This window comes from Vicia villosa, unplaced genomic scaffold, assembly GCF_029867415.1.
Source record: "Vicia villosa cultivar HV-30 ecotype Madison, WI unplaced genomic scaffold, Vvil1.0 ctg.003152F_1_1, whole genome shotgun sequence".
NCBI lineage: Eukaryota > Viridiplantae > Streptophyta > Magnoliopsida > Fabales > Fabaceae > Vicia > Vicia villosa.
Window position 1 is genome coordinate 97,036 of NW_026706125.1, and position 27,760 is coordinate 124,795.

The 27,760-nt window shown below is 40.0% G+C and overlaps 1 protein-coding gene across 1 annotated transcript; it reads left to right on the top strand.

Moving 5' to 3' along the window:
* The first annotated feature begins 6,085 nt into the window (after nt 1–6,085).
* On the top strand, nt 6,086–7,403 carry LOC131640460 (TATA box-binding protein-associated factor RNA polymerase I subunit B). The gene is made up of 2 exons (XM_058910850.1): nt 6,086–6,349; nt 6,845–7,403. The coding sequence occupies exons 1-2, from the start codon at nt 6,187–6,189 to the stop codon at nt 7,033–7,035; spliced, it is 354 nt and encodes a 117-aa protein (XP_058766833.1). The 5' UTR covers nt 6,086–6,186; the 3' UTR covers nt 7,036–7,403.
* Nucleotides 7,404–27,760: the final 20,357 nt, after the last annotated feature.

The following is a 27,760-nucleotide window of genomic DNA, read 5'->3' on the forward strand; positions in this document are numbered from 1 at the left end:
ATTATCAAATGTGCAAATCCAAAAGTCTCTTAGAACCTGAATGCATAAGTTGAATTAACTGAGCTTAGGACTGAAGATCATCACGAAGATGGGTGGGTACAAATGAACTTTGAGCCTTTATCCTTCATTTCTTAAACCGTGAACCAAGCCACGTTACAACCCTTGAAAGTCCTAATTGAAGCATGGTTGGTTCGAAAGCATACTGTCACCAAAAAAGGTATCCCGACTCCTTAAGGTTTACTAAAATGCTGAGTCTATATTCCGCTTCTACAAAAACAGCATGTTTAACAAATACCCCGCTTTTACATCTCTTGTTTTAATGTCCTTTCAAAAAACTCAAGACAAACGTATGCATTGCATCTCATGAATTCATTATTAAACATATTTTGCTACATAATTTCGAATGTTAGTATCAGGAAGAACTTGCACAGGGTGCAACTAATGACTGAAAGTTATCCCGACAGACAAGATTACTCAGAGAAGTAATGTCCCCTACGTATACAAGGGGCATGACACGCTTTGCTCAATCAATCTGGGGCAATTAAGTCAAGATTCCGAGAATCTCTCAAGGATGCCAAAACAATCAGGGGCCTCATCCCAAGTTCATGACTACTAGGGGCATGTTGCCCATAGCGCACATCTCATAAAGTCCTCGCGAGGCGAATCTTTTCAAAGTCCCTACTAGCAGGGGCAAATCTATGCAAGTCCAGTTTGACATCTTGATCAACACTCAATGATGTGTCCTAATCAAATCCAAGAATGGTAGTTACTATAATACTGGGGGCAACTTCCAAGACACCCATGTCTCCCCACAGAGCCGGGTTCACAAGATCATATCCCCACAGAGCAATTCTCAAGAAGATATCTTCAAACATACTCATCCCGACAAAGACATGACTCCCAACAGAGTTTACATCTTCAACACTACCGGTTCTCCGACACTCTGCTCTCCTCCAACATGGTTTATCAATATCTCCTATCCCTAGTCTGGGCACATCAAGTTACTGATCATCCCCAAGCAAAAATCATAAATCCCCAGCTTATGTCTTCAAAACAAGATCAGACATCAAAGTCACAATGATACAGAGATTTATTTTCTCAGAACAATATTAGTCATACATCATATATATCACATATATATTCATACATCATATATATCACATATATATTCATACATCGCATACATCACTTCATGATACATAGCATATAAGTTTCTCATTTATTTTAAGAAACTCATTACATAACGCATGCATCACGACATTGCATAAAAACTTGCTATGTCTATTGCAGGATACAGACAAACGAACAAAATCTCCAACTTTCCAAGATCTAATTCAGTTACTACAAACAGTACTGACACGATCAACATTCAAAGATCTAATTCTATCATCACGAACGGTGTAGACACGATCATCTTCCAAGATCTAATTCAGTTACTACGAACAGTACTGACACGATCAACATTCAAAGATCTAATTCTATCATCACGAACGGTGTAGACACGATCATCTTCCAAGATCTAATTCATATACCACGAACGGTAATGACACGATCATTTTCAGAGATCTAATTCTATCATCACGAACGGTGTAGACACGATCAAAGACCAACTAAGTCTAATTCAGCTACTACGAACGGTACTGACACGACAAAAGATCTAATTCGGTTACTACGAACGGTACTGACACGGTCAACACTCAGAGATCTAATTCTATCATCACGAACGGTGTAGACACGATCAAAGACCAACTAAGTCTAATTCAGCTACTACGAACGGTACTGACACGACAAAAGATCTAATTCGGTTACTTCGAACGGTACTGACACGGTCAACTCTCAGAGATATAATTCTATCATCACGAACGGTGTAGACACGATCACTGACCTTCCCAGTCTAATTCAGTTACTACGAACAATGCTGACACGACAAGAGAATCTAATTCTATCATCACGAACGATGTAGACACGATTATCTTCCAAAGCCTAATTCAGTTACTACGAACGGTGCTGACACGACCAACTCTCCAAAAATCTAATTCATCTACTATACGATCAACATTCAAACAACTACTTCTCAAACACTTCAGTCTCAACATCTAGATGGCATCTTTAAGCCCATCTCCGACAAAAGTCCCTACCTCAGCTAGGGCAAATTTCTCGGTATTCTAGTGTTCAATCCTCTTCTACCTTCAGATTCCGACTGGCATACAAACCACTCTACATCTTCAGGTCTAAGATAATTGAACAGGGGCAGCTGTCATACCCCAAAATTTGCCCACATTATTTCTCCCATTCAAGTTTCAAATCCATATGCAAAGCTTCTAGACAAATTCTCCTATACAAAGACTCTGAACTAGGGTTTGATAAATTTAAAAGGAAATCACTGAATCAATGGCTCCAAGGCATCTCATATGGCTCAACATATCCCACTTTACCTCCATGACAAGTATCAAGGCCTATCTCAAAGTTTTGGTCATTCAAAAGCTCAGAAAGTCAACAGTCGACTGTTTAACCTAAAAAGTCAACTGTGGTCAAAGTAAAGTCAAAACTCCTGATTTTTTACAAGATCCTCATATTGAAGTATCATTCACCATTTGATCAAGAATTGATCATGGTTCATCAAGGAAAGGTCAGAAATTAACAAATCAAAAAGTTTCTAAATTATGGTTTTGTATGGGAAAAGTCAACTGAATTTTGACCAGCCATAACTCTCACATGGAACATCAGAAATTTTCCATCCAAAGCTCATTTTGAAGGAAATTTGATTCTCTACAAAATTGTCTCTCACATGCCAAGTCCAAAAATGCTTCATTTGAGAGATATGGCCTAAAACATTATAGGTCCTTTTCAAAAGTCAACAAAAAGACACTTTTTTTCAAAAAGACATAAAATGAGCATGGAAAATGATTTTGATATGAGACCAAAGACACTGGTTAAAGGACTCTCTAAAGTTTCTAAAAAGTCCTAGAACTCCTCCATACCTCAAAAATTGAGGGAAATAGGCCTTGTTAAAGTTGAGCTATTTTGGAGGGCAAAATGTGAAAGAACTTGGATTTTTTGCAAATGGGCCCAAAATCCTTTGATTCAATCTTGGTCCACAAGTCATCCAAAGCCTAGAAGCCAATCCCCATGAATTTATTTGATTTATTTGATTTATTTTCAATTTAAAAAGAGTTAAAATCAAATAAATTGAAACAAAAATCAAATATTTGATATAAAAATATGTGGGACTCAATTTCAATCTCCATTTAATCCATATATTCAATACAAATTCGTGGTCAGCAAGATTGGTGTGATTAAAACAAATTTGGACAACTTTAGAAAGATTGAAAAAAATCAAATTTCTCAAGAGTGCAAAAATTGATTCACAAAGATTCTCTTCACAATTATCAACCCTAATCACACATCTATAAATATACAACAAGTCCATAGCACAAGGGTGAGAGAATTCGGCACCAAGAACTCCATACCCGAGCACAAAAGTTCTCCAAAAAATCAAACTTCAAATTTGTGTTGTGGGGCAATTCAAGGCATCTCTTCAATCCCAACACGTCCCTGAAGGAATTTGGAGGCGATCCAGATCTTCACCTGCGAGAAACAAGTCCTGAATCAACCTCAAAACGTTCACGGTTTGCATTCTTCTAAATTCTTTCGATCTCTCCATATCATGATGCATAATCATTATTTGAACTCATATTATTGCTTGTGATCATGTGTGGATTGTTTCTGGGCGATTAATTGGTGGTATGCACTCGTATATCACGTTATGCCGTAGTTAGGTTTTTTGAATGATATTTGGGGTTTTACGATTGGGGTAAAATTAGGGGCGAACAATGCTATTTTTGAATTCAGGGAGTCTGGACGATGATTTCTATGGGTTCGCGAAAAGTTTTCGTGTTCGTTTTGTGGTTCTAACGTTTTCGCAGGTGTAGAAAGCGAGGACTTATTACAGCTCATGCACAAAAGCGGTGTAAAAGGGCTTGGTTGCGAGTTTGGTTGGAGAAGACGATGAGGTGTCATCGTGTGGTTGGCCGGTTCAAAAGAGTTTTGGCGCCGAAGCAGCATGTGCGTGTCATCCACATGTTATCATACACCACGCTCATCTCAACCGTCCAATTGCTCTCCAAATTGATCCGGCGCGCCAGAAGATGCAAGTGTACCATGGACTGCCATAGACGCGCCACATACGATCGAGCTGAGTTTTTTTTGCAATTTTTTTTTATTTTTAATTATATGGCATAGTTTTTATTTTATTCATATATATATATATATATATATATATATATATATATATATATATATATATCAATTTGAATCTTTTTTTTAGATACTAATAAAATAATTATATGTTTTATTATAATAACTCTTTTTTTATTTAATTATTTTAATTAGTTTATTCTTCTTATTTAGTTTATTTATTTATAGTATTTATTTATATTAATTATATTTATTTATTTTAATTAGATTATTTATTTCAATGTCTTTGATAAATTCATACATATTTTATTTAAATTCCAAAAATTTCATAGAAATTATTTTTACTCTCGATTTAATTTTCTGATCCCGATTTAATTAATTAGGTCGCGAGACCAATAATTAATTAAATCGTTTACGTTTTCTTATTTAAATTATACCCTAATCAGGGTTTGAGATGAACATTCTAATACACTAAAATATTCTCTTTTCTTTTGTGCCTTGCCTTTTCAGGGTTATCAACATGGTTCACTCCGATAACGCGCCCGATCAAAAACCCAAAGCTAAGTACCTTATCTTTAAAGCATATTTTATTTTATTTTAAAATCAGGGGTTTGTCTTGCCTTCACTGTTTCTGCCTTGCCTTTTTCAGGGTTACCCCCGAGGCTTCCCGCCAACCATATCAGATCAAATTCGAAGCTAAGTGTCCTTTCTCTATTTTACTTTTAATTTCATTATTCTTTTTACTTTTATGGTTAATAAAGTTCACCTTCGATCCGATAATGCACTCACTTTGTGTTTTCTGCCTATTCTTCTTTTTCCTTTTCAGCTTTGTCAAATGCCAAAGCTACGTCGTTGGTAACCCTAAACCCTATGTTATTTTATGTCTTTTCTTATTACTTGTGCCAAACCCTTTTGGGGATCCGCTGGTTTCAATTTCCCTTCCCCTTTATTGCTTTATATACTGCGTGGTTAGTAATTTAGGGAGTGCAAATTTAAACTGGATTAGAGTCATTAATTATAAGATAAATAACTGAATTGAACCACGTGATTGTTGCACACACGCACCCTTTTGGGGTAACCTCTCTATTGCCTTGTTGCCTGTTGCCTGCTGCCTGTTGCCTTTGTGTTTTTTGCAGAATAAGCCATGTCCCTCGAATACGAGGATACCTCAGCCATGCTGCCTCGATAAATAAAGGTCATGCGACCCTAAATGATGCTGCATTCGATACACAAATATGACCTCGACCCTCGGAAGTTGCCTACGGAAAAGGCTGAGGTATCCTCTGGTTGCCTACGAATAAGGCTTATTCTGATCCTTACCTTAGACTACCTGCCCTTCTATGGCATGGGACAGTCTTATGGCAAAGGATGTTTCGACGACCCTTCAACCTCCAAATGAAAGGCTTCCTGCCCTCTTATGGCAAGGATAGACCCTTTTCCCTGAAAGGCTAAAAGAGACCTATCATCTAAGTTTAAGGTAATTGCTTTTAATTGCCTTGCTCTGGCTAAAGTTTTTTTATATTCTTTCTCATAAACCTTCAAAAGGGCTACGCTCATTTACGAGCTAAAGTCCCTATTCTTTTTCTTCTACATTTCTGAAACAAAAAAGAGCAAAGCAATTAAGAGCCCATGGAAAACCATGGATGCAAAGGGTGCTTTTTAAACCTTCCCTTTGCATAATTACCCCCCGAACTCAAATCTTTTTAAAAGGTGTTTTCCTATTTCTTTTAGCCTTTCCGATATTTGGATAAAATAAAAGTCGGTGGCGACTCTTGCTTAACCGCGACATTTCGATAAAAAGTCAGTTCACCGTATTACACCAGCCTTCGGTTAACTGATCCCTCGGTTAAAGTAAAACAAGAGAATGTTGACCTACCTCAGTCTTCGTTTAGTCCCTCAACTCCTGCCGATTTTGGAGGCTCGAATGTTCCAAGCTCCGAAGATTACCATAATGAGATAAGGTATCGGTATGTGTTCGGGTTACAGATTATGGTTGAGCTTCAATGTGAAGCTCTGGTGAAGGAGTTTAAGGTTACACCTTTGATATGTGGCTTGGTTGGACCTATTTGGTTGAGATTTATCGCCAAGACTGGTGTTTTCGATGAAGACTGGGCTAATAAAGTACTTGATGACTCTGAGACGCAGAAAGAAGGTAATAATATGAAGTTTTGTATTGCCGAGTATATTTTGGGACTTACACTACAATACGCGTATCCCTTGTTTTTGTGTGAATAAATCAATTTCTCAATGTGTTTTTAATAATATTCTTGTTTTGGACTGATGGAACATGATTTTCTAATTGTTTATTTTGTTTATTTGCTTGCAACATATGTGGCGATATGGTCTTGTTCATTAGAGGTTTTTATTGCATTGTACATGTGAGGTTTTTATTTTATTGCATTGTTTCTATTGCATTGTTCTTGGATCTGATTAGGGGCAACTTACGCTGGTGTTTATTAAGTAAGCTTGGATTTGTGCCCTTATTTACGGTAAGAACAATTTGATGAGAGGATGAACATGAAATTTGCCCTGATTTTTCTTGTTAATCAAATGTCTAATGTAGTTTTTTTTAACGCACCTAGAAGATGTCTGACTTATTTTCAAGTGCAGATTGTAATTTGTAAATTTCTTGCTTTCTTGTTCTCAGGAGAACCAGAAGATTATAACACATGTGGTAAATACAGATCAGAACCTCACAATATGTATGGTCAGCGAGCTGTGTTTATATGGTTTAGGTCTTTAAAGAATAGGATTCCACTAGTTAGCACCATTGTTGTTTCATATTTGGCATGTCATATTGCCAGGGAAGCCATCATGCCATCAGACATAATTAAGTGAGCACGTGAAGGGAGGCTTCCATATTTATCTGCTTTTGTTGAAATTGAAAAGCGTATGAAACATCCATCAATTGCATGTCCTATCAGTTCAAGTTATATGTTCAGGCCAAAGCGAGCTCTTTCTGTTTATAAACTAGAGTCACATGCCTCGTCAATTGCCCAGTTTATAGGCTTGGAGTTACCTCATGTTAACTTTTATGCATTAGCTTATCGTTATCTTGAAAAGTTATCTCTTCCTGTTGAAAAGATTCTTCCATATGCATGTCGCATTTATGAATGGTCGATGCCTCCAGATTTGTGGCTATCGTTATCCAAGGATTATTTTAGACTACCTACTCATGTTTGTGTTGTCTCGGTTCTGGTAGTAGCAATAAGGATTTTGTATAACATTAATGGTTATGGAGAATGGGAGAAAAGTTTATCTCATAATGGTTGTGCCAAAAATCCAGCAGAACATCGAAAACACAATTTGGATTGTGCGGGGCTTCTCCAACACCTTCAAGCAACATATAAAGAGATTGCAGACAGCAGTGGTAAATTTTGTTTACTTGCAGTATTATCTTGTTGAACCTATATTATGTGAACTTATATTCTCTTCTTCCTATTTTCGACAAGTGATAAAATTCAACTAACTATATAACATAACATCCTTGTTTTTTTTATAGAGTATTCTAAGGACTTACCTGCATACCTCAAATACTGTAAGGATGTTGTGTTTGCTGGAGTAGAACCATCCTGTGAAGAAAAAATATGATCGAAAAACTATGGGAACTGATCGTACCTGATCAGAAGAATCGTCACGTGCGGCTGGATCTGGCTTGATGAACAGGATGGGGGGTACCTGCAAGGTTCTCCAATGCTAAAGTCAGCAGCTATCAGAGAGAATGAGGGTTTAAGAAGTGAGAAATAGATACCTGACCCTCTAGTGAAAGAGGGTATTTATAGCCCCCAGCGCTAGGCCAAGGTTTCCTAATTGGGCCAAATCCAAATGGAGGCCCACGTGCTAGGAAACTGCCAGAACACCCTCTGCTAGGATTGAGTCAGCAAGTGACTCACGTTCTGGGTGAGCGTGGCGTAGGATTCAGAGGAGGTTGACCGGATCCTTCACTGAAGCGTTACACGTGGTCTTCATGCTTGACTGATTCGTAACGGTAATCAAGGAAATGGGCCCAAACGTGTTGGGCCTGCTCGGCTAGCAAGAAGAGTTGGGTCTACTCGGCCCAGTCCAGAATAGGAGCCCCCCAAGTCATTAGTCCTGTGGGAGTGATGACTTTAGCTAAGGGGTTGGCCGAGCATATGTTTGAACGAGCGTTCGTAGCCAACTGGGGTCTTCCCGGATGTTGAGTCCTCGGCTCGCGGGGAGCGGAGTCGCTGCAGAGAGACATTCGGGTCGAGGAGACGATCGGTTCGAGGTCGCACAGCTTGGCTGAGGAGGTGGGCGTTCCGGTGTTGGTTTTCAATTGACACGTTTTGATCCGTTTCGTCAGATTTTGAGTGACAGGTGGCGATTGTTTGGAGTGTCATCATTGCCCCGCCATTTTTTGATTCATGCATTGATTGTGCCCTTTGGGCTTCTCAAGACACTTTATGGCATCTTTTGCGTTTTCCTATGCTGGGAGCCGCTTTTAGGGCGTAGGCAATGATTACGCCTCCTAGGCTCCCTAGGCCATCATGACACCCTTTGGCCTCCTATCTCTATATAAAGAGTGAGAAGATCACTCATTTGTCACTTAGCATTTTAAAATCTCCCAAGACTCGCTCAAGGATTTTGCTCTCCATCGCGTGTTTCTCTCCTCCGCTTTCTCAAGTAAGTTTCCTCGTCTTCTCCTTTGTGTTTACTTAAGATTTATGAGATCTAGCTATGAGTGCGCCGAGCGGGTTAGGAAATATAGTGTCTTTTGTATGGGTTTGCCGAGGGGGGCTTCAGCATGACGAGTGAAAACAGTTGCGTGAGCCGAACAGGGTATGAATTTGGCGGGGACAGTTTAAATGTGACGAGTGAGAACAGTTGCGCGAGCCGAACAAGGTATGAATTTGGCGGGGAGTTGGATGTGTTCGCTGGCCACTGTTGATTGTGATCACTGTGCTGTGCGAGCACGTTTTCCTAGGGTAGTTTGATTTTACTTAGTTGGTCTTTGAGGGCCAGCATCGTTGTCGGACTTCAGTCGGCCAGACTCGGTAAACCCGGGAGAGTGTGTCGTGGATATTGATCGTAGGCGGGAGTCCTTCCTCGCCTTTTCTCCTCTCCCTTTCACTTGACTTGCGGTGGAAGGGTGGATTTGACAAGTCGAATTCACTGTTTCCTCTGCTTTTCAGGTAAATGGCCGACGAAAACCAGAATGATGTTGTCTTCGACATACCTGACGAGGACAAGGCAATTGGCCGCTCGCAGGACGAGGAGGTTCCGGTTGTTGAGGTTTCCCCGAGGGAGCTCGAGGATTGGGTGGCTGTTGCTCCGAGAACAATTGCCTCGCGTTTTACGTCGCATCCCAAGGAAGCTTTTAACGTCCTCGAAGACCTTGGGCCGGATGTGGAACCTTCCTGGGGTGATTTCGCGCCTAAATCTCACCAGAGGATTTGCTCGGCTTTTCCCGGTCCTCGATTCGCTATGTTTGAGTTCGTCTTCAAGGAGGTCGGGCTAAGAATTCCCTTTACGCATCTGCAGCAGAGCGTTTTCAGGTGGCTGTGATTGTGCCCGTCCCAGCTTCATCCCAACGCTTTCGCTTTTCTAAGGGCCTTTGAAATCGTGTGCGGCTTCTTGGAGGTCGACGCGACTCTGCCCCTCTTTTTCAGAGTGTTTCATCTTCAGAGGTTACGCGACCCGGATGGCAAGTGGAGTTGGGTGTCTTTTAAGCAGCCGAAGAAACTGTTCGCCATTTACCAAGACTCTATCAAGCATTTCAAGGGGCGATACTTTATGGTCAAACCTTTCACTTCTGAGGTCGAGGATCATTTGTTTGAGATCTGCGAATATTACCAGGACGGGGTGAAAAAAGTGGGTCCTTCTGCCCGGTTCCCGTTGGAATGGCAATACGACCATTTCGAGAAGGGGACCAATGCCTACATTTTCCGAGATGAGGACCTAAACGAGCGCGACACGACGGGGTATCAAAAGGTCGTCACCTTTGTAGACGGGTTTAGGCCGGCAGTGTGCACGTTGCCCAACGGGGATCCTATAATTGAAGAGGATGGGGGTCCTATGCTCGAGCCTCGATACATCAACACTAAGGCTATCCTCGAATGTGAGGGTTATGGGGATGCGATGATTCTACTTGGTGAGGAAATTATTTTATTTGCTTGAATTGTACTCCTTCGTTGCTAACTTCTTTTGTTTTGCAAGACAAATGGCTGATTTACACGACAAGGTCGTGAAGATAAGGGCGAAGAACAAAGCGGCTGCCAAAGGGGCTCTGAAGAGGACTCGGGTCGAGGAGATCAAAGCGGCTGCTGTGGTTGCTACTGATGGTGGTTCTCCTTCCTCGGTTGGGACGACGTCGGGAGGTTCTCCGGCCGAGAAGAAACAAAAGACTGAGGGGGTCCCTGAGGTTCGTCCTCTCATCAACGACAACCCTACTGATGATGATATTGTGTTGCCCTCTTGTACTTTGCACCGGGGACTTTTCTCGAGGAAGAACCTTCTGCTCGAGCGCGAGGAGGTGAGGCATATCGTCAAGCGGGACAGGGTGTCCCGGGGGAATGACTTGGCCGAGGACGTCGAGGGGATGATGAGGGTGGCCGCTCTGGCTATGGCCCTTAATGCTCAGAGGGTTTGTCCCCGGAAGGACTACGATGCTTTGCTGCACAAGTACGAAAAGCTGGAGCATGAATTCGAAAATTACAAAGATAAGTATGAGATTCAAACCCATCTCGTCGAAGACCTTTGCAAGGCGCAGGACAGAATTAGGGTCTTGGAAGCCGAGGAGAAAAGGCTGCGAGAGCGAGTTAGGGACTTGGAGGAGTCTCACCTCCCTACCGCCGAGGAGGCTGAGGATGAGAAGGCGCTGGAGACTCGCTCTCAACTGCTAGGTGATGTGCTGTCGCTCGCGGGTCAAAATGAGTAGTTTTCAAAAACGTAGTATAACGACAATGGCTCGAGTCGTATCGCAAGGATTCTTGATTCTATTAACTAAAAGCAAAGTCGAATTTGGGGGGGTTGGTTTGGTGGTCGAATTACAGAAAAAGAAGCGCTTAAAATAAGTGATTCTGAAATTGAAGGATAGAAAAACACTTAGAAAGGGGGGGTTTGAATAAGTGTAGTCTAAAAACTTGAACGATAAAAACAATATGCACAGTTATTTTTATCCTGGTTCGTTGTTAACTAAACTACTCCGGTCCACCCCCACGGAGTGATTTACCTCACCTGAGGATTTAATCCACTAATCGCAACAGATTACAATGGGTTTCCACTTAGTCCGCGACTAAGTCTTCTAGAGTATCCTAATCACAACCTGATCACTCCAGGAACAAATGCTTAGACACAAGCTAAGACTTTCTTAGAGTATCCTGACCACCACGTGATCACTCTAATTACAACTGCTTAGACACAAGCTAAGACTTCCTAGAGTATCCTGATCAACACTTGATCACTCTAGTTACTTACAAATTAATGTAATCAATTCTAAGAGTATTACAAATGCTTCTGAAAAGCTATAATCACAACAGTGATATTTCTCTTAACGTTTAAGCTTAATCTCACTAATATATTACAACAGCAATGTAGTGAGCTTTGATGAAGATGAAGTTTCTAAGCTTTGAATTTGAACAGCGTTTCAGCAAGTTAATATTCACATAATTTGGTTCAGAGTTGTTAACCTTGCTTCTCATCAGAACTTCATATTTATAGGCGTTTGAGAAGATGACCGTTGGGCGCATTTAATGCTTTGCGTATTCCGTACAACATTGCATTTAATGTTTCACGCTTTTGTCAACTACCTCGAGCCTTGTTCACGCTGTGTCTACTGACGTTGCCTTTAATAGCTTCCAACGTTCCTTTTCTCAGTCAGCGTAGCCTGCCACCTGTACTTTCTTCTGATCTGATGTTTGTGAATATAATATTTGAATATCATCAGAGTCAAACAGCTTGGTGCATAGCATCTTCTTGTCTTCTGACCTTGAAGTGCTTCTGAGCGTGATACCATGAGAACATCAGTGCTTCTGCTTCTGATCTCAAGTTCTTCTGATGCTTCCATAGACCCATGTTCTGATTCTGCCTTGACCATCTTCTGATGTCTTGCCAGACCATGTTCTGATGTTGCATGCTGAACCTTCTGAGACAAAGCTTCTGAGCGCTGATTTGTGCATACTCTTTATATATTTCCTGAAAGGGAAATTGCAATGTATTAGAGTACCACATTATCTCACACAAAATTCATATCCTTGTTATCATCAAAACTAAGAATATTGATCAGAACAAATCTTGTTCTAACAATCTCCCCCTTTTTGATGATGACAAAAACATATATAAATAATATGAATTTGCGATCAGAAAGAGCAGACGGCTAAAGACAAATTACACAGCTATAGCATAAGCATGTGAATATGTCTCCCCCTGAGATTAACAATCTCCCCCTGAGATGAATAATCTCCCCCTGAAATAAATACTCGAAGAACTTTAATAATAAAAGACTTCCCTGATTATTTCGGTAGAGACGATCACATAAGCTTCTGTCTTCTGATAATTCATAGCTTCTGACTTCTGCTTCCATTGGACAGCTTCAGAACTTGAATTTCTTTAGATCCCTAGAACACTCACAGCTTCTGATTCCTGCTTCCATTTAGGACAACTTCAGAACTTGAATTTCTTTGATCTTCAGAACATTCACAGCTTCTGATTCCTGCTTCCATTTAGGATAGCTTCAGAACTTGAATTTCTTTGATCTTCAGAACATTCACAGCTTCTGATTCATGCTTCCATTTAGGACAGCTTCAGAACTTGAGTTTTCTGGATCTTTAGAACATTCACAGCTTCTGATTTCTGCTTCCCTCGGATAGCCTCAGAGCTTTGAATTTCTTCTTACATCACTTCATGCTAGATTGTATCAGAACATTGTTGAATGTACCAGAGCATCATCAGAGCATCTCTACATCCTGAAATGTTACAGAACAAAACTAAACGACAAAAGTCAGCATGAATGAGTTAGAACATAAAATGTGTATCAGAACACAAAATATGTATCAGAGCCATATAAGCCATATAGAATATATCAGATCCAATAGACAATGTATCAGAGCAAATAGACAATGATTTGGATCATACTCTATTATCAGAATTTTTGATCATTCTTCCTTCTTGCTTCTGATTCTGAAGCTTCCTAGCACTCAGCTTGCTTCAAGAATCCAAGAGCTATTTCTGATCATTCTTCCTTCTTGCTTCTGATTCTGAAGCTTCCTAGCACTCAGCTTGCTTCAAGAATCCAAGAGCTATTTCTGATCATTCTTCCTTCTTGCTTCTGATTCTGAAGCTTCCTAGCACTCAGCTTGCTTCAAGAATCCAAGAGCTATTTCTGATCATTCTTCCTTCTTGCTTCTGATTCATTTTGTTGCTTCTTATGTTGATCTTCAATCTTTGATTCCTGCAACAACACAACTTAAAAACATAGAACTTTGCAAGTTCTGTTAGTAAAGCAACTGATTAAATCAAATCATTTATCACATATTTCTCCCCCTTTTTGTCATATCATCAAAAAACATAAAAAATTCAGATAAAAACAAAAAGAAACACACGGAAGAAAAAGGATGATTTTCATTGAAATTCAAACAGACAAGTACAGAAGTGCACGCAGAGAAAGAAGACAAGATGCACAAAACAGATGCAGCAAAAGCAAAAACAAAACAACAAAGACTCAATCTAAGACGACCCTAGCCTTGACCAGATCTTGGCCAGCATCTCTTGAACCACATTGTTGTATCCATCTTGCCTCTCCATGAAAGCTCTAAACTCAGCATTGACTGAGCTTTGCTCATCCTGTCTCTTCTGAATATCTTCCAGAGTCCTTGCAAGACGAGAAGAGTCATCAGAAGAAGCTTCACCGCTTCTAACCACAGGAATAGCATTGTGATCTGCAGCTTCCATAGATAGATCATTTGCAGGGATTTCCTCAACAGGAACTGATTCAGCAACATGATCTTCTACATCTGCTTCTTGCATAGAAGCATCTCCATAATCTGCAGCTGGAATCTCAGAATCTCCATTCTCAAGAGCCTGAAGAATGGCAGCTAGATTCATGGGAGCAGAAGGACCTTCAACTTCTGGTGGGTCAACAACTTCTGGAATGACCAAGCTTGGGTCTTTCTCAGAAGGGTTTTCCCTCAGAAAGTCAAAGAGGGTCTTGAAATCTCCAAGAAGAACAGGATAATCAGGAATCCAGATAACAATATCCCTGCATGGATTAGCTTCTAATGCAGCAGCCAGCCTTGCTTGTTCCAATTCATCCACAAAGGGCTTCTCCTCAGCAGCAACACAATTTCTGAGAGGATGGTAGTATATACCATTATCATCCTCCAGAAGGTAACCAGGGTAACCAGGGGCAACAACCACTAGTCTTTTCTGTACTCCCATTGCTTCTACTTGAAAATCCTTGCGAAATCTTCTCCAGAGATTTCTTGTAGAAACATCATCCAGACCATTTAGAAATGCATCCTTCAGAAGGTCTAGACTGCTAATCACCTCATGTCTGAAAAGTTCCAGGTAGGTATAGGGTTCAGGTTCAGGCGGATTGAAGGTGAATTTGTAGTCATGGTAGAGAAGACAGTAAGGTTTAGATTTTCTGGTAGGTAAGGGATGGGATATAGAAGGTGGAGGTGCGGTAGATGAGGAAGAAGGGATATCTGAGAGAATGATTGATGAGGATGGAATATCAGAAATGATAGATTGAGAAGAGGATGGAGTATTTGTAAAGGGAATTGGTGAGAAAGATTTATCAGAAGGAGTTGGAGGAAGAATACTTAAAGGTGTGGGGTTTAGAATGGGAGAGGAGAAGGATGATGGAGAAGGATTTGGTAAGGTGAAGTTTATTTTTGGTTCAGATGGAGGTGATTGGAAAGATGGTTTAGGGACAGAAGGAGGTGGAGTAAAAACCTGCCTGGAGATTTGTACAGAAGAAGAAAATCTAGTTCTGCGAAAGGAATCTCTGATCCTTTTATCCCTTTGTTCGTCAGAGTCCACCTTGTCAGGATCATAGGTGACCCTCAGCTTCTTGGCTTTCTCAGCCTCATCTTCTCGGGCTTTTCTTTTTAGCCTAGCCTTTAGTTCCTTCTGATCCTTCTTCAGAAGATCAGCCTTGGACGGAAGTACTCTGCCACGGATCCAAGCAGGATCAATATCTGATTGCTTCCTAACACAATCTTCCAGATAAAGCTTGACAACCTGATGCAGTTCTTTTTGAAACAAAGAGGCAAAACCTTCAACAGCAACTCTTCTTGACAGAATGTCAAGAAAGCTTGTGCACACAGAAGGTACATTTTGAATGAGTTCCAGTCTGAACAAATCCACGCCATTGAAAATGGGACCTTGAACTACTCCAAGAAAATGGGACGCATTGAGTTTTCTGATGGAGTCCAGCACTTTGCTTTCAATCAGAATGTCTGAAATCATTCTTCCAAAAGGAATAGTCGTTCTTGGAATATGAGGGTACTTCGCCCTTTCGTCTTCTCTTGACTCAAAGATAGAAGTCTTCAGATTCTCAAACAGAATATGAGAGATGTTGATCTCAGTCTTTTTGCCAATGCAGAAAAGAGTGTACTTGTGATCTGGACTGATGTAGGAGGAGGAGAGCATCCTTTTTCTATGGTGAAGGGAACCCAGAATAATCTCAGCCCATACTTTATAAAACGGCCTTAAGGTGCCTGTGTTATTAGAGTCAATTCCAAAAGTCTGAGAGATTTGTTGTTCAACTTTAGACCAATCAACTGATGCATGTCGAAAACCAGACCAACCTTATTCATCATTCAGATTGTACAGCTTCCTGATGAGCTTTTCAGTGATAACCACTTCATGCCCTAGCACGAATGAAATGATGGCAGTTGGGGTAACCGTTGCATGTACCCAGAAATCCTTCACAAGTTCAGGATAAATTGGACCAACCAATCTATCAAGATACTTAGACCATCCTTGCTCAAAGATTCTTGCATCACATTTAAAACCATTTGCTTTTAGGTTGTTGATGTCCACAGCAAATTCACATAGAACTTCCAGTTCTTTCGTGAGTATTAAGCATGTTTTCAATGGAGCATACTCATATTTGCGTAGAAGGATCTGTGTAGAAGTGAGCCTTTCTTTTGAGTTCGATGAACAAGAAGATGAGTTCATGATGATTATGCTTTGAGATCAAATCAAAAACTAGGGTTAAAAAAAAAATGCAACGAAGGGGATGCACAAGAGAGAGAGAAAGAGAGAAAAAGAAGGAATGAAGATGAAGCGGGTTTTTTAAATGATTTGAAAATAAAGAAATCATTAAGCATTTAATGAGAAATGACATTAGGAGAGAGAACATGGTAAATGAAATGATTTAACACAGTTACCTAGGTCGGCGTCTTTTCAACTGCACGCTTTGTATAAACCGTACATACACGTGTTCACCATCAGATAATGGATGACAGCTGTAAAATATGAATAGACTTTACGCCTTTTGATTCTGATCACTGCTTAAGAAATGATCTGGTTCTGATAGGATCATCTTTCTTCCCAAGGATCACATCTTCTGAATGAGCTGATGCAAGTCTAGGTGATCTTTTGACTGTAGGTTCTTCAGAGATTCTCAGATTCTCTAAAGATGCAGCAACTTGATCTTCTGATCCATTGCTTCTGAGGCTGCCAGCTTCTGCAGCTTTGCTTCTTGATTCTTCAACTTCTGATATATCAATATCAAAATCTGCAAAATTCTCAAACTGCTTTGGTTTTTCAAGACCAAGCTTATCATCAAACCTGATATTGATTGATTCTTCTACAATCAATGTTTCAGTATTGTATACTCTGTAGCCTTTAGAGCGTTAAGAATATCCAAGAAGGAAACATTTTTGTGCTTTGGAATCAAACTTACCAAGATGATCTTTAGTATTCAGAATAAAACATACACAACCAAAAGGATGGAAATATGAAATGTTGGGCTTTCTGTTCTTCCACAATTCATAAGGAGTCTTATTTAGAATAGGTCTGATAGAGATTCTATTCTGAATATAACACGCAGTGTTTATTGCTTCTGCCCAGAAATGCTTAGCCATATTGGTTTCATTGATCATGGTTCTGGCCATTTCTTGTAGAGTCCTGTTCTTTCGCTCTACAACTCCATTTTGCTGTGGAGTTCTAGGACAAGAGAAATCATGGGCAATACCATTTTCTTTGAAGAACTCCTCAAAAAATTTGTTCTCAAATTCACCACCATGATCACTTCTGACCTTTATGATCTTGCACTCCTTCTCAGATTGGATCTGAGTGCAGAATTCAAAGAACACTGAATGAGACTCATCCTTGTGTTTGAAGAACTTTACCCAAGTCCAGCGGCTATAATCATCAACGATGACTAATCCATATTTCTTCCCTCTGACAGATGCTGTTTTTACTGGGCCAAACAGATCAATGTGCAAGAGTTCTAACGGCCTTGAGGTAGAAACAACATTCTTAGACTTGAATGCAGGTCTAGAGAACTTGCCCTTCTGACATGCTTCACAAAGAGCATCTGATTTGTATTTCAGATTTGGGAGTCCTCTGACCAGATTTAGTTTGTTAATCTGAGAAATCTTTCTCAAACTAGCATGTCCTAATCTTCTGTGCCAGACCCATTGCTCTTCAGAAACAGACATAAGACAAGTCACCTTCTGCTTCTCAAGATCAGAAAGATCAATCTTATAAATGTTGTTCTTCCTCTTGCCTGTAAATAGGATTGAGCCATCCTTCTGACTTACAGCCTTGCAAGACTTTTGATTGAAGATTATATCATAACCATTGTCACTTAATTGACTTATGGACAATAAGTTATGCGTTAATCCTTCTACAAGAAGTACATTAGTTATGGAAGGAGAGTTACCAAGACTTATGGTTCCAGAGCCAATGATTTTGCCCTTCTGATCTCCTCCAAACTTGACTTCTCCACCTGGTTTAAGCACCAGGTCTTGGAATGTAGACCTTCTTCCCGTCATGTGTCGCGAGCACCCAGAGTCCAGGTACCATGACATTTTGCTTTCTGTCCTCTTTGCCGCCAAGGATATCTGCAATAGGAATAATCTTTTCCTTAGGTACCCACAATTTCTTGGGTCCTTTCTTGTAAGTTCTCCTCAAGTTCTGATTGAACTTGGGTTTAGCAAAATATTTAACAGGAGGAACAGTATGATACTTCTTATTCTGAGTTCCATGATATTTCTTAGGTTGTGTCACATGCTTCTTGGTGTGTGTTATGTGAAAACTTTGTGCATGTGATGTGTGCTTAATATCATGGGAGTGGCCAAATTTAAATTGGTTATACAGAGGCTTGTATGATATTTTCATATCATCCACAGATTCAAGCTTGTATGGGATTTCACCCTCATAACCAATGCCAACTCTCTTGTTCCCAGACACAGCATATATCATAGAAGCTAGCTGACTTCTGCCAATACTTCTAGATAAGAACTTCCTGAAACTTAAATCATATTCTTTCAGAATATGATTCAGACTGGGAGTGGATTTTTCTGAATCAGAAGGAGATCCAACATTATTGGATAATTTTAAAACTTTTTCTTTTAATTCAGAATTTTCCAACTCAAGCTTCTTAGTTTCAAATTCAAATTGCTTTTTCAGCTTTTTGTATTTGATACTAAGATGAGCTTTTAATTCAAGAAGCTCTGTTAGACTGGAAACTAACTCTTCTCTAGATAGTTCAGAAAATACCTCTTCAGAATCTGATTCTGATGTAGATTCTGATCCATCATCTTCTGTCGCCATCAGCGCAAAGTTTGCCTGCTCTCCTTCAGAGTCTGATCCTGATTCTGATTCAGAATCATCCCATGTTGCCATAAGACCTTTCTTCTTATGAAACTTCTTCTTGGGATTCTCCTTCTGAAGTTTCGGACACTCATTCTTGTAATGTCCAGGCTCATTGCACTCATAGCAGACAGCCTTCTTCTTGTCAGATCTTCTGTCACCAGAAGATTCTCCTCGTTCAAATTTCTTTGAACTTCTGAAGCCTCTGAACTTCCTTTGCTTGCTCTTCCAGAGTTGGTTTACCCTTCTGGAGATCATGGACAGTTCATCTTCTTCTTCAGATTCTGATTCTTCAGGATCTTCTTCTCTAGCCTGAAAAGCGTTAGTGCATTTTTTAACATTAGATTTTAAAGCAATAGACTTACCTTTCTTCTGAGGTTCATTAGCGTCAAGTTCAATCTCATGACTCCTCAGGGCACTGATCAGCTCTTCCAAAGAAACTTCATTCAGATTCTTCGCAATCTTGAATGCAGTCACCATTGGGCCCCATCTTCTGGGCAAACTTCTGATGATCTTCTTTACATGATCAGCCTTGGTGTAGCCTTTATCGAGAACTCTCAATCCAGCAGTCAGAGTTTGAAATCTTGAAAACATCTTTTCAATGTCTTCAGCATCCTCCATTTTGAAGGCTTCATACTTCTGGATTAGAGCAAGAGCTTTAGTCTCCTTGACTTGAGCATTTCCTTCATGAGTCATTTTCAAGGACTCATATATGTCATGGGCCGTTTCCCTGTTAGATATCTTCTCATACTCAGCATGAGAGATAGCATTCAGCAAAACAGTCCTGCATTTGTGATGATTTTTGAAACCTTTCTTTTGATCATCAGTCATTTCGCTTCTCGTGAGCCTTACACCAGTAGCTTTAACAGGATGTTTGTAACCATCCAACAGAAGATCCCATAGATCAACATCCAGACCAAGAAAGTAACTTTCCAGTTTATCTTTCCAATATTCAAAGTTTTCACCATCGAATATTGGTGGTCTAGTATAACCATTGTTACCATTGTATTGCTCAGCAGAGCCAGATGTAGATGCAGCTGGATTTGTTGGAACTTCACCAGCCATCTTTTACTGAAGCGTTTTTCTCTTCCTGAATCTTTTCTAAACACGGTTAAGTGCTTGCACCTTAGAACCGGCGCTCTGATGCCAATTGAAGGATAGAAAAACACTTAGAAAGGGGGGTTTGAATAAGTGTAGTCTAAAAACTTGAACGATAAAAACAATATGCACAGTTATTTTTATCCTGGTTCGTTGTTAACTAAACTACTCCAGTCCACCCCCACAGAGTGATTTACCTCACCTGAGGATTTAATCCACTAATCGCAACAGATTACAATGGTTTTCCACTTAGTCCGCGACTAAGTCTTCTAGAGTATCCTGATCACAACCTGATCACTCCAGGAACAAATGCTTAGACACAAGCTAAGACTTTCTTAGAGTATCCTGACCACCACGTGATCACTCTAATTACAACTGCTTAGACACAAGCTAAGACTTCCTAGAGTATCCTGATCAACACTTGATCACTCTAGTTACTTACAAATTAATGTAATCAATTCTAAGAGTATTACAAATGCTTCTGAAAAGCTATAATCACAACAGTGATATTTCTCTTAACGTTTAAGCTTAATCTCACTAATATATTACAACAGCAATGTAGTGAGCTTTGATGAAGATGAAGTTTCTGAGCTTTGAATTTGAACAGCGTTTCAGCAAGTTAATATTCACAGAATTTGGTTCAGAGTTGTTAACCTTGCTTCTCATCAGAACTTCATATTTATAGGCGTTTGAGAAGATGACCGTTGGGCGCATTTAATGCTTTGCGTATTCCGTACAGCATTGCATTTAATGTTTCACGCTTTTGTCAACTACCTCGAGCCTTGTTCACGCTGTGTCTACTGACGTTGCCTTTAATAGCTTCCAACGTTCCTTTTCTCAGTCAGCGTAGCCTGCCACCTGTACTTTCTTCTGATCTGATGTTTGTGAATATAATATTTGAATATCATCAGAGTCAAACAGCTTGGTGCATAGCATCTTCTTGTCTTCTGACCTTGAAGTGCTTCTGAGCGTGATACCATGAGAACTTCAGTGCTTCTGCTTCTGATCTCAAGTTCTTCTGATGCTTCCATAGACCCATGTTCTGATTCTGCCTTGACCATCTTCTGATGTCTTGCCAGACCATGTTCTGATGTTGCATGCTGAACCTTCTGAGACAAAGCTTCTGAGCGCTGATTTGTGCATACTCTTTATATATTTCCTGAAAGGGAAATTGCAATGTATTAGAGTACCACATTATCTCACACAAAATTCATATCCTTGTTATCATCAAAACTAAGAATATTGATCATAACAAATCTTGTTCTAACAGAAATAAGCTGTTTTGAAAAAATGATTATTGAAATAAGCCAATCTACTGAATCAGTTCCTACTATCATCGATTATCATAATTTTAATTCCCTAAGCGGATTGTCTATTCCTATTTGGATACAAACTCAGTGACAAGCGGTTAAGTTTGTGAGAGGTATGATCCTATTGTCCGAATTAAGCAAACGGGATAGATTTTCATGGATTAAGCAAACAGATTGATCAGGCACAAAAACGGATTAAGCAAACGTATCGTGCCTAGGTTAGGATCATACAATCAACCAAATTTAATCAATATATTTCATGTAATTGAATTAAGCAAACAAGAACACAAAACATCATCGAAAGGAATTAAACTAGAATTAACATTATAATAATCTCAAGTATTGGAACCTGATTACAGTAGATCGACTCAAATGCGATTAGTTCTCCATGAGTTCGTAAAAGCCCTCAATCCAAATCGTGAACAGTGTATTCGTGAATAGTGTTTCGGCTGCTGCCCTAGGAGAAACTAAGACAACCCGTTTTACAATCCAACTGGGTCAAACATACGACCCAGGCCCAAAACTAATGACCCGAAACTGAAATAAAACTAGTGCTGCAACTTCAACGAATATTCTGGCCCTTCTACAGTCCGATTCTGACTTTGACTCCAACATAATAATTGTAGCTCTTTCTCTTAGCTTTCCGGCGATTATTAGAACGCCTCAATCGGACTTCTGGAACTCCAGATATGATCGTTTCCGTGCAGACTGTTAATGCTGAAAAATTAATACGAAAAACAAATAAGTGCAAAAATAAAATAAAATATAAAAACATATTAAAACATAAAAATAAATAAAACAAACCGAAGAAATGCTTGAGTATAAACATGGAAGAACGTGCATTAAAATGCACTGATCAAATTCCCCCACACTTGAACTTTTGCACTCCGAGCAAAATGAAAAGAAAGCAAAAATACATCAACAATTACTCATCCTAGGCTACAAATCTTCTTCGGTTAAGTTTGCATCGACAGGTACTAATCTTGCACACTAAGGACATCGTAAGAACACTAACCACAGATATGCAGACATAAGGCTCCTAAATACACAATCCAATTCAAATCATATTATTATACCATAGCCTAACTTACTCATCCTTTTTGCTCTTTTTCATTCAGGCGCAATCACATTAAGCCCGTTATCTCCACACACTTATAGCAGGACAACCGGTTAGTGACTCTGATCCTTTTGCACGGGGTTCCGGTACTTGTGTGGCATAACCCTTTGCTTACTCAGATGTAGTTGCGGGGGATCGGACCGTAATCCTCCCTACCAAGTTCAGCACCAGAAACCGCTGAACCAACTAACAAAGAGTTTTGAAAACTTTTTTTTTTGAAGATTACACAACCGTTGGGTTAAGTGACCGGGTGAGGATCACCAAACTTAGAAGGTGTATTACCTTTTTCTTTTCTCTTTTTTTTTTCTTTTCTTTTCGGAACATTCACTTATATTCATCGGCTTCCTGCATAAAGTGTGTGAGAGATGGTGCCGACTGCTGAAATAAACTACTCAAGAGCTGTCAAAGAATGAGAAATCAAGGCTAAAACATAATAACAAATTCAAATCAATTTCCGTATGCAGGAGACTTACGGTGTTAGAACGATACCGATCTTGTGAATTTTTCCCAAGTCTCCGCAAACCCGACTCAAATCAGTGTGTAGCCTAAAACTTTCAAGAAGATGCATTTTTTATTGAAATTAAACAAACAAAAAAAAACAAATAAAACACACAATTTCCTCCCCCACACTTAAACTAAGCATTGTCCTCAATGAAAGGACATTACTAATAAAGTAGAGAGAAGGAAAGAAGGACTCCCTGATCAAGTTGCAGTGTAGTCAGGTGCTTCTAAAGAAAGCTCCTCTATGCTGACATTTTCAGGCACCGAACTTTCATGGAATAACTTCAGCCGCTGCCCGTTAACCTTGAAGACTTTGTCAGTACCTGCACTTTTTATTTCTACTGCACCATGAGGGAAAACATTAGTAACAACAAAGGGGCCAATCCATTTGGATCGAAGTTTCCCAGCCATTAGCTTAAGGCGGGAGTTAAACAGTAAAATCTGTTGGCCCACAGAAAATTCCTTCCTAGAAATCATTTTATCATGAAAGTGCTTAGTTTTTTCTTTATAAATCCTAGAGCTCTCATAAGCCTCTAATCTAAGCTCTTCCAACTGTTGCAATTGGAGTTTTCTTTCAATACCTGCTTGTTGCATCTCCAAATTACAACTCTTCACCGCCCAAAAAGCACGGTGTTTTATCTCAACAGGAAGATGACATGCCTTACCAAAAACAAGTCGATAAGGAGACATCCCAATGGGTGTCTTGAAAGCTGTCCTTTGAGCCCAAAGTGCATCTTCTATACGACGGCTCCAGTCTTTCCTGTTTGGTTGCACCATTTTCTCTAAAACCTGTTTGATCTCCCTGTTGGAGATCTCAGCTTGCCCATTAGTCTGTGGGTGATATGCAGTAGAGACTCTGTGCACAACTCCATACTTTTGGAGTAAGGCTTCCATGGTGTGGTTACAGAAATGAGTGCCTTGGTCACTTATGATAGCTCGCGGTATTCCAAACCTGCAAAAGATATTAGACCTGACAAACTCTGCAACAACTTTAGAATCATTAGTCCTAGTGGGGATAGCTTCCACCCACTTTGAAACATAATTGACAGCAAGTAAAATGTAAAGGAAACCAAATGATACAGGAAAAGGACCCATGAAATCAATTCCCCATACATCAAATACCTCACAGAAAAGCATAGGCTGCTGAGGCATTTCACTCTTGCGAGTGATGTTTGTACCTGCTATCTGGCACTCTTTACAAGTGCGATAAATCTCAAAAGCATCCTTAAAAATAGTTGGCCAATAGAAGCCTGAATCAAGGACTTTTCTCGCAGTCCTTTGAGGACCGAAATGTCCGCCGACTTGAGATGCATGAGAAAATTTCAAAATAGATTCAATCTCATTGTCGGGGACACATCTCCTGATTACCTGATCACTACCAAACTTCCATAGATATGGATCATCCCAAACATAAGATTTGGCATCACTCTTGAGCTTGCGAACCTGTGATCTAGATGCACCTGTAGGAAAAACACCAGCAGCAAGAAAATTAACAATGTCAGCAAACCAAGGTGTAATCCCATGCAAAAGAAACAGCTGCTCATCAGGAAAGTCATCCTTAATAGGAAAAGGATCTTCATCTCTCTCTATCCTGCTCAAGTGGTCAGCCACTAAGTTCTCAGCTCCACTTTTGTCTTTAATCTCAACATTAAATTCTTGGAGCAGCAACATCCACCGAATCAATCTCGGTTTTGCATCCGGCTTCTTCAGCAAGAACTTTAAAGCTGCATGGTCAGTAAAAACAACAACCTTGGAACCTAGCAAATAAGATCTGAATTTGTCAAGAGCAAAAACAATAGCTAGCAGTTCTTTTTCAGTGGTAGTGTAATTTGACTGTGCAGAATCTAAAGTCCTAGAAGCATAGTAAATAACATGGGCAGCCTTGTCAACCCTTTGTGCAAGGACAGCCCCAACAGCATAATTCGAAGCATCACACATAAGCTCAAAAGGAAGTGTCCAGTCAGGGGGCTGAATGATGGGAGCGGAGGTCAGTGCTTTCTTCAAGAAGTCAAATGCTTGTTTGCATTTGTCATCAAACTCGAAAGTGATGTCATTCTTCAACAAGTTCGACAGTGGAAGAGCTATCTTGCTGAAATCCTTGATGAAACGCCTGTAAAAACCTGCATGACCAAGAAAAGAACGAATCTCGCGAATGCAAGAAGGGTAAGGCAGTGTAGAAATCACATCAATCTTAGCAGGGTCAACAGAAATTCCTTTTTCAGAAATAATGTGACCAAGAACAATTCCCTGCTCAACCATAAAATGACACTTTTCATAATTCAACACAAGATTAGTCTCAATGCATCTTTCTAAAATCAAGCTTAAACTGTTCAAGCATGCATCAAAAGAAGAACCATAAACAGTAAAGTCATCCATAAACACTTCCATGCAATTTTCAATAAAATCAGAGAAAATACTCATCATGCATCGTTGGAAAGTGCCAGGAGCATTGCAAAGGCCAAAAGGCATCTTCCTATAAGCAAATGTACCGAATGGGCACGTGAAAGTGGTCTTTTCTTGATCTTCAGGTGCAATATGAATCTGAAAGTAACTTGAAAAACCATCAAGAAAACAATAATGTGATTTACCAGCTAGCCGTTCAAGCATCTGGTCAATGAACGGCAAAGGAAAGTGATCCTTTCTAGTAGCCTGGTTTAGTCTCCTGTAATCAATACAAACTCTCCAGCTGTTCTGGACTCTAGTGGGAACAAGTTCATTCTTTTCATTTTTTACCACTGTGAGTCCAGATTTCTTAGGTACAACCTGCACCGGAGTCACCCACTTACTGTCAGAGATAGGATAAATGATACCTGCTTGCAAGAGTTTGGTTACCTCTTTCTTTACAACATCAAGAATCAAAGGATTAAGCCTCCTTTGGGGCTGCCTTACTGTTTTCGCTCCATCCTCAAGTAAAATCCTGTGCATGCACATCGAAGGACTAATACCTGGAAGGTCGGCTAATGTCCACCCGATTGCTTTCTTGTGCTTCTTCAATACCTGCAAAAGTCTGTCCTCTTGATTGAAATCAAGGTTAGAAGAGATAATAACAGGAAGTTTTTCATTATGCTCCAAGTAAGCATATTTCAGGTTCCCAGGGAGCTCTTTTAGCTCTAAGGACGGGGGCTGAATGATGGATGGAAGGCTTGGGGCAGCCGGGATGTCAAGAGCATCGACGGCAAAAATAGCCTCATCGGTAACAACTTCACCTATAGGAAATGTATCAGGCTGCAAGGAAGCATCAATCTCAGCACAAAGGGCACAAACGTTAGTGTCAGTGCAGTCAGGACATGAATAATTATCATCAAAATCAGAGAGAGATGGAAAATCAAGTGAAAATAATTCAGAACAACTCTCATCAACTAATTCAGAAATCAACTCAATGTTAAAAACCGAATGCTCCTCCACAAGGTGTTTCATGGCATCGAAGATATTAAATTTTGCGACGATGTCACCAAATTCCATGGACATGGTTCCATCATCAACATCAACTTTTGTCTTCGCCGTTTTCATGAACGGTCTGCCTAAGATGATGGGAGCTCTGCTTGACTTAGTTTCTCCTTCCATGTCCAGAATGTAAAAATCTGCAGGAAAAATTAAATCGTTAACTTGAACGAGGACGTCTTCCACTATGCCGGTGGGACGTGCATTGCTCCTGTTCGCCAGTTGAACGATTAAACCTGTATGCTGCATGGGACCAAGGCAAAGGTTATTATAAATAGAAGTAGGCATAACATTAATGCCCGCTCCTAAATCAAGCAAACAATTATCAAATTTCTTATCCCCGATGGTACAAGGAATAGTAAAAGTTCCCGGGTCTTTGCACTTTTGTGGCAAGACCTGAGAGATGGCCGAAACACTTTGTTCGGGCTGAATGAAAGCAGAGATGCTTCTTCCCAAGTTGACTCTGTCACTTCCTTTTACTTTTCTCTTGTTTGTACACAAATCCTTCAGAAACTTTGCATACCTTGGAACTTGCTTAATCACATCAAGAAGCGGAATGTTTACTGCTACTTTCCTAAACATATCCAGAATTTCTTTTTCTTTGTCTCCCTCCTCAATTCTTTTATTTTTCAGAACTCTATGTGGGAAAGGAACTGGTGGCACATACTCATTTTCTTTATTTTTTTCAGTTCCGACCACAACAGAAGAAGGAGAAGAAAGCTCAGCTGGAGGAGGTTCAGAAGAAGAAAGTTCAGTAGTTACCTCAATGATTTGTTTATTTTTTTCAGGGGCTGGTTCTGTAACCTTTCTGGATCTCAAAGAAATAGCGCTCACATTAGCATTACCATTCGGATTGACAACAGTTTGTGCTGGAAGTTGGTTCGAACCTTGAGCTTGCATATTATTTATTTGAGTAGCAAGTTGTCCCATCTGTGTGGTCAAGGTCTGAATGCTAGTGTCGGTTCTTTGTTGAAACTGAAGGTTGTTCACGGCCATTTGTTTAACAAGATCTTCCAAGGATGGTCCGGAAGTAGTAGCTGGAGGAGTGTGATGTGGCTGGGGTAATGGAACGGTGAGCTGCTGTTGAGAAGGCTGCTGATTTCCATATCGAAGGTTGGGATGATTCCTCCAATTGGGGTGATATTTGTTGGTGGACAAGTCAGGAGTGTTGTTGTACCTGTTCTGGTTGTAAAGGTTGGCTGCATAAGCTTGAGGCAGCTCGGTAACAGTATCATCTTTCAGAAGAGGACAAGTATCAGTGGGATGATCATGAGCTGTACAAATGCCACATACAGTTGCTGTTTGA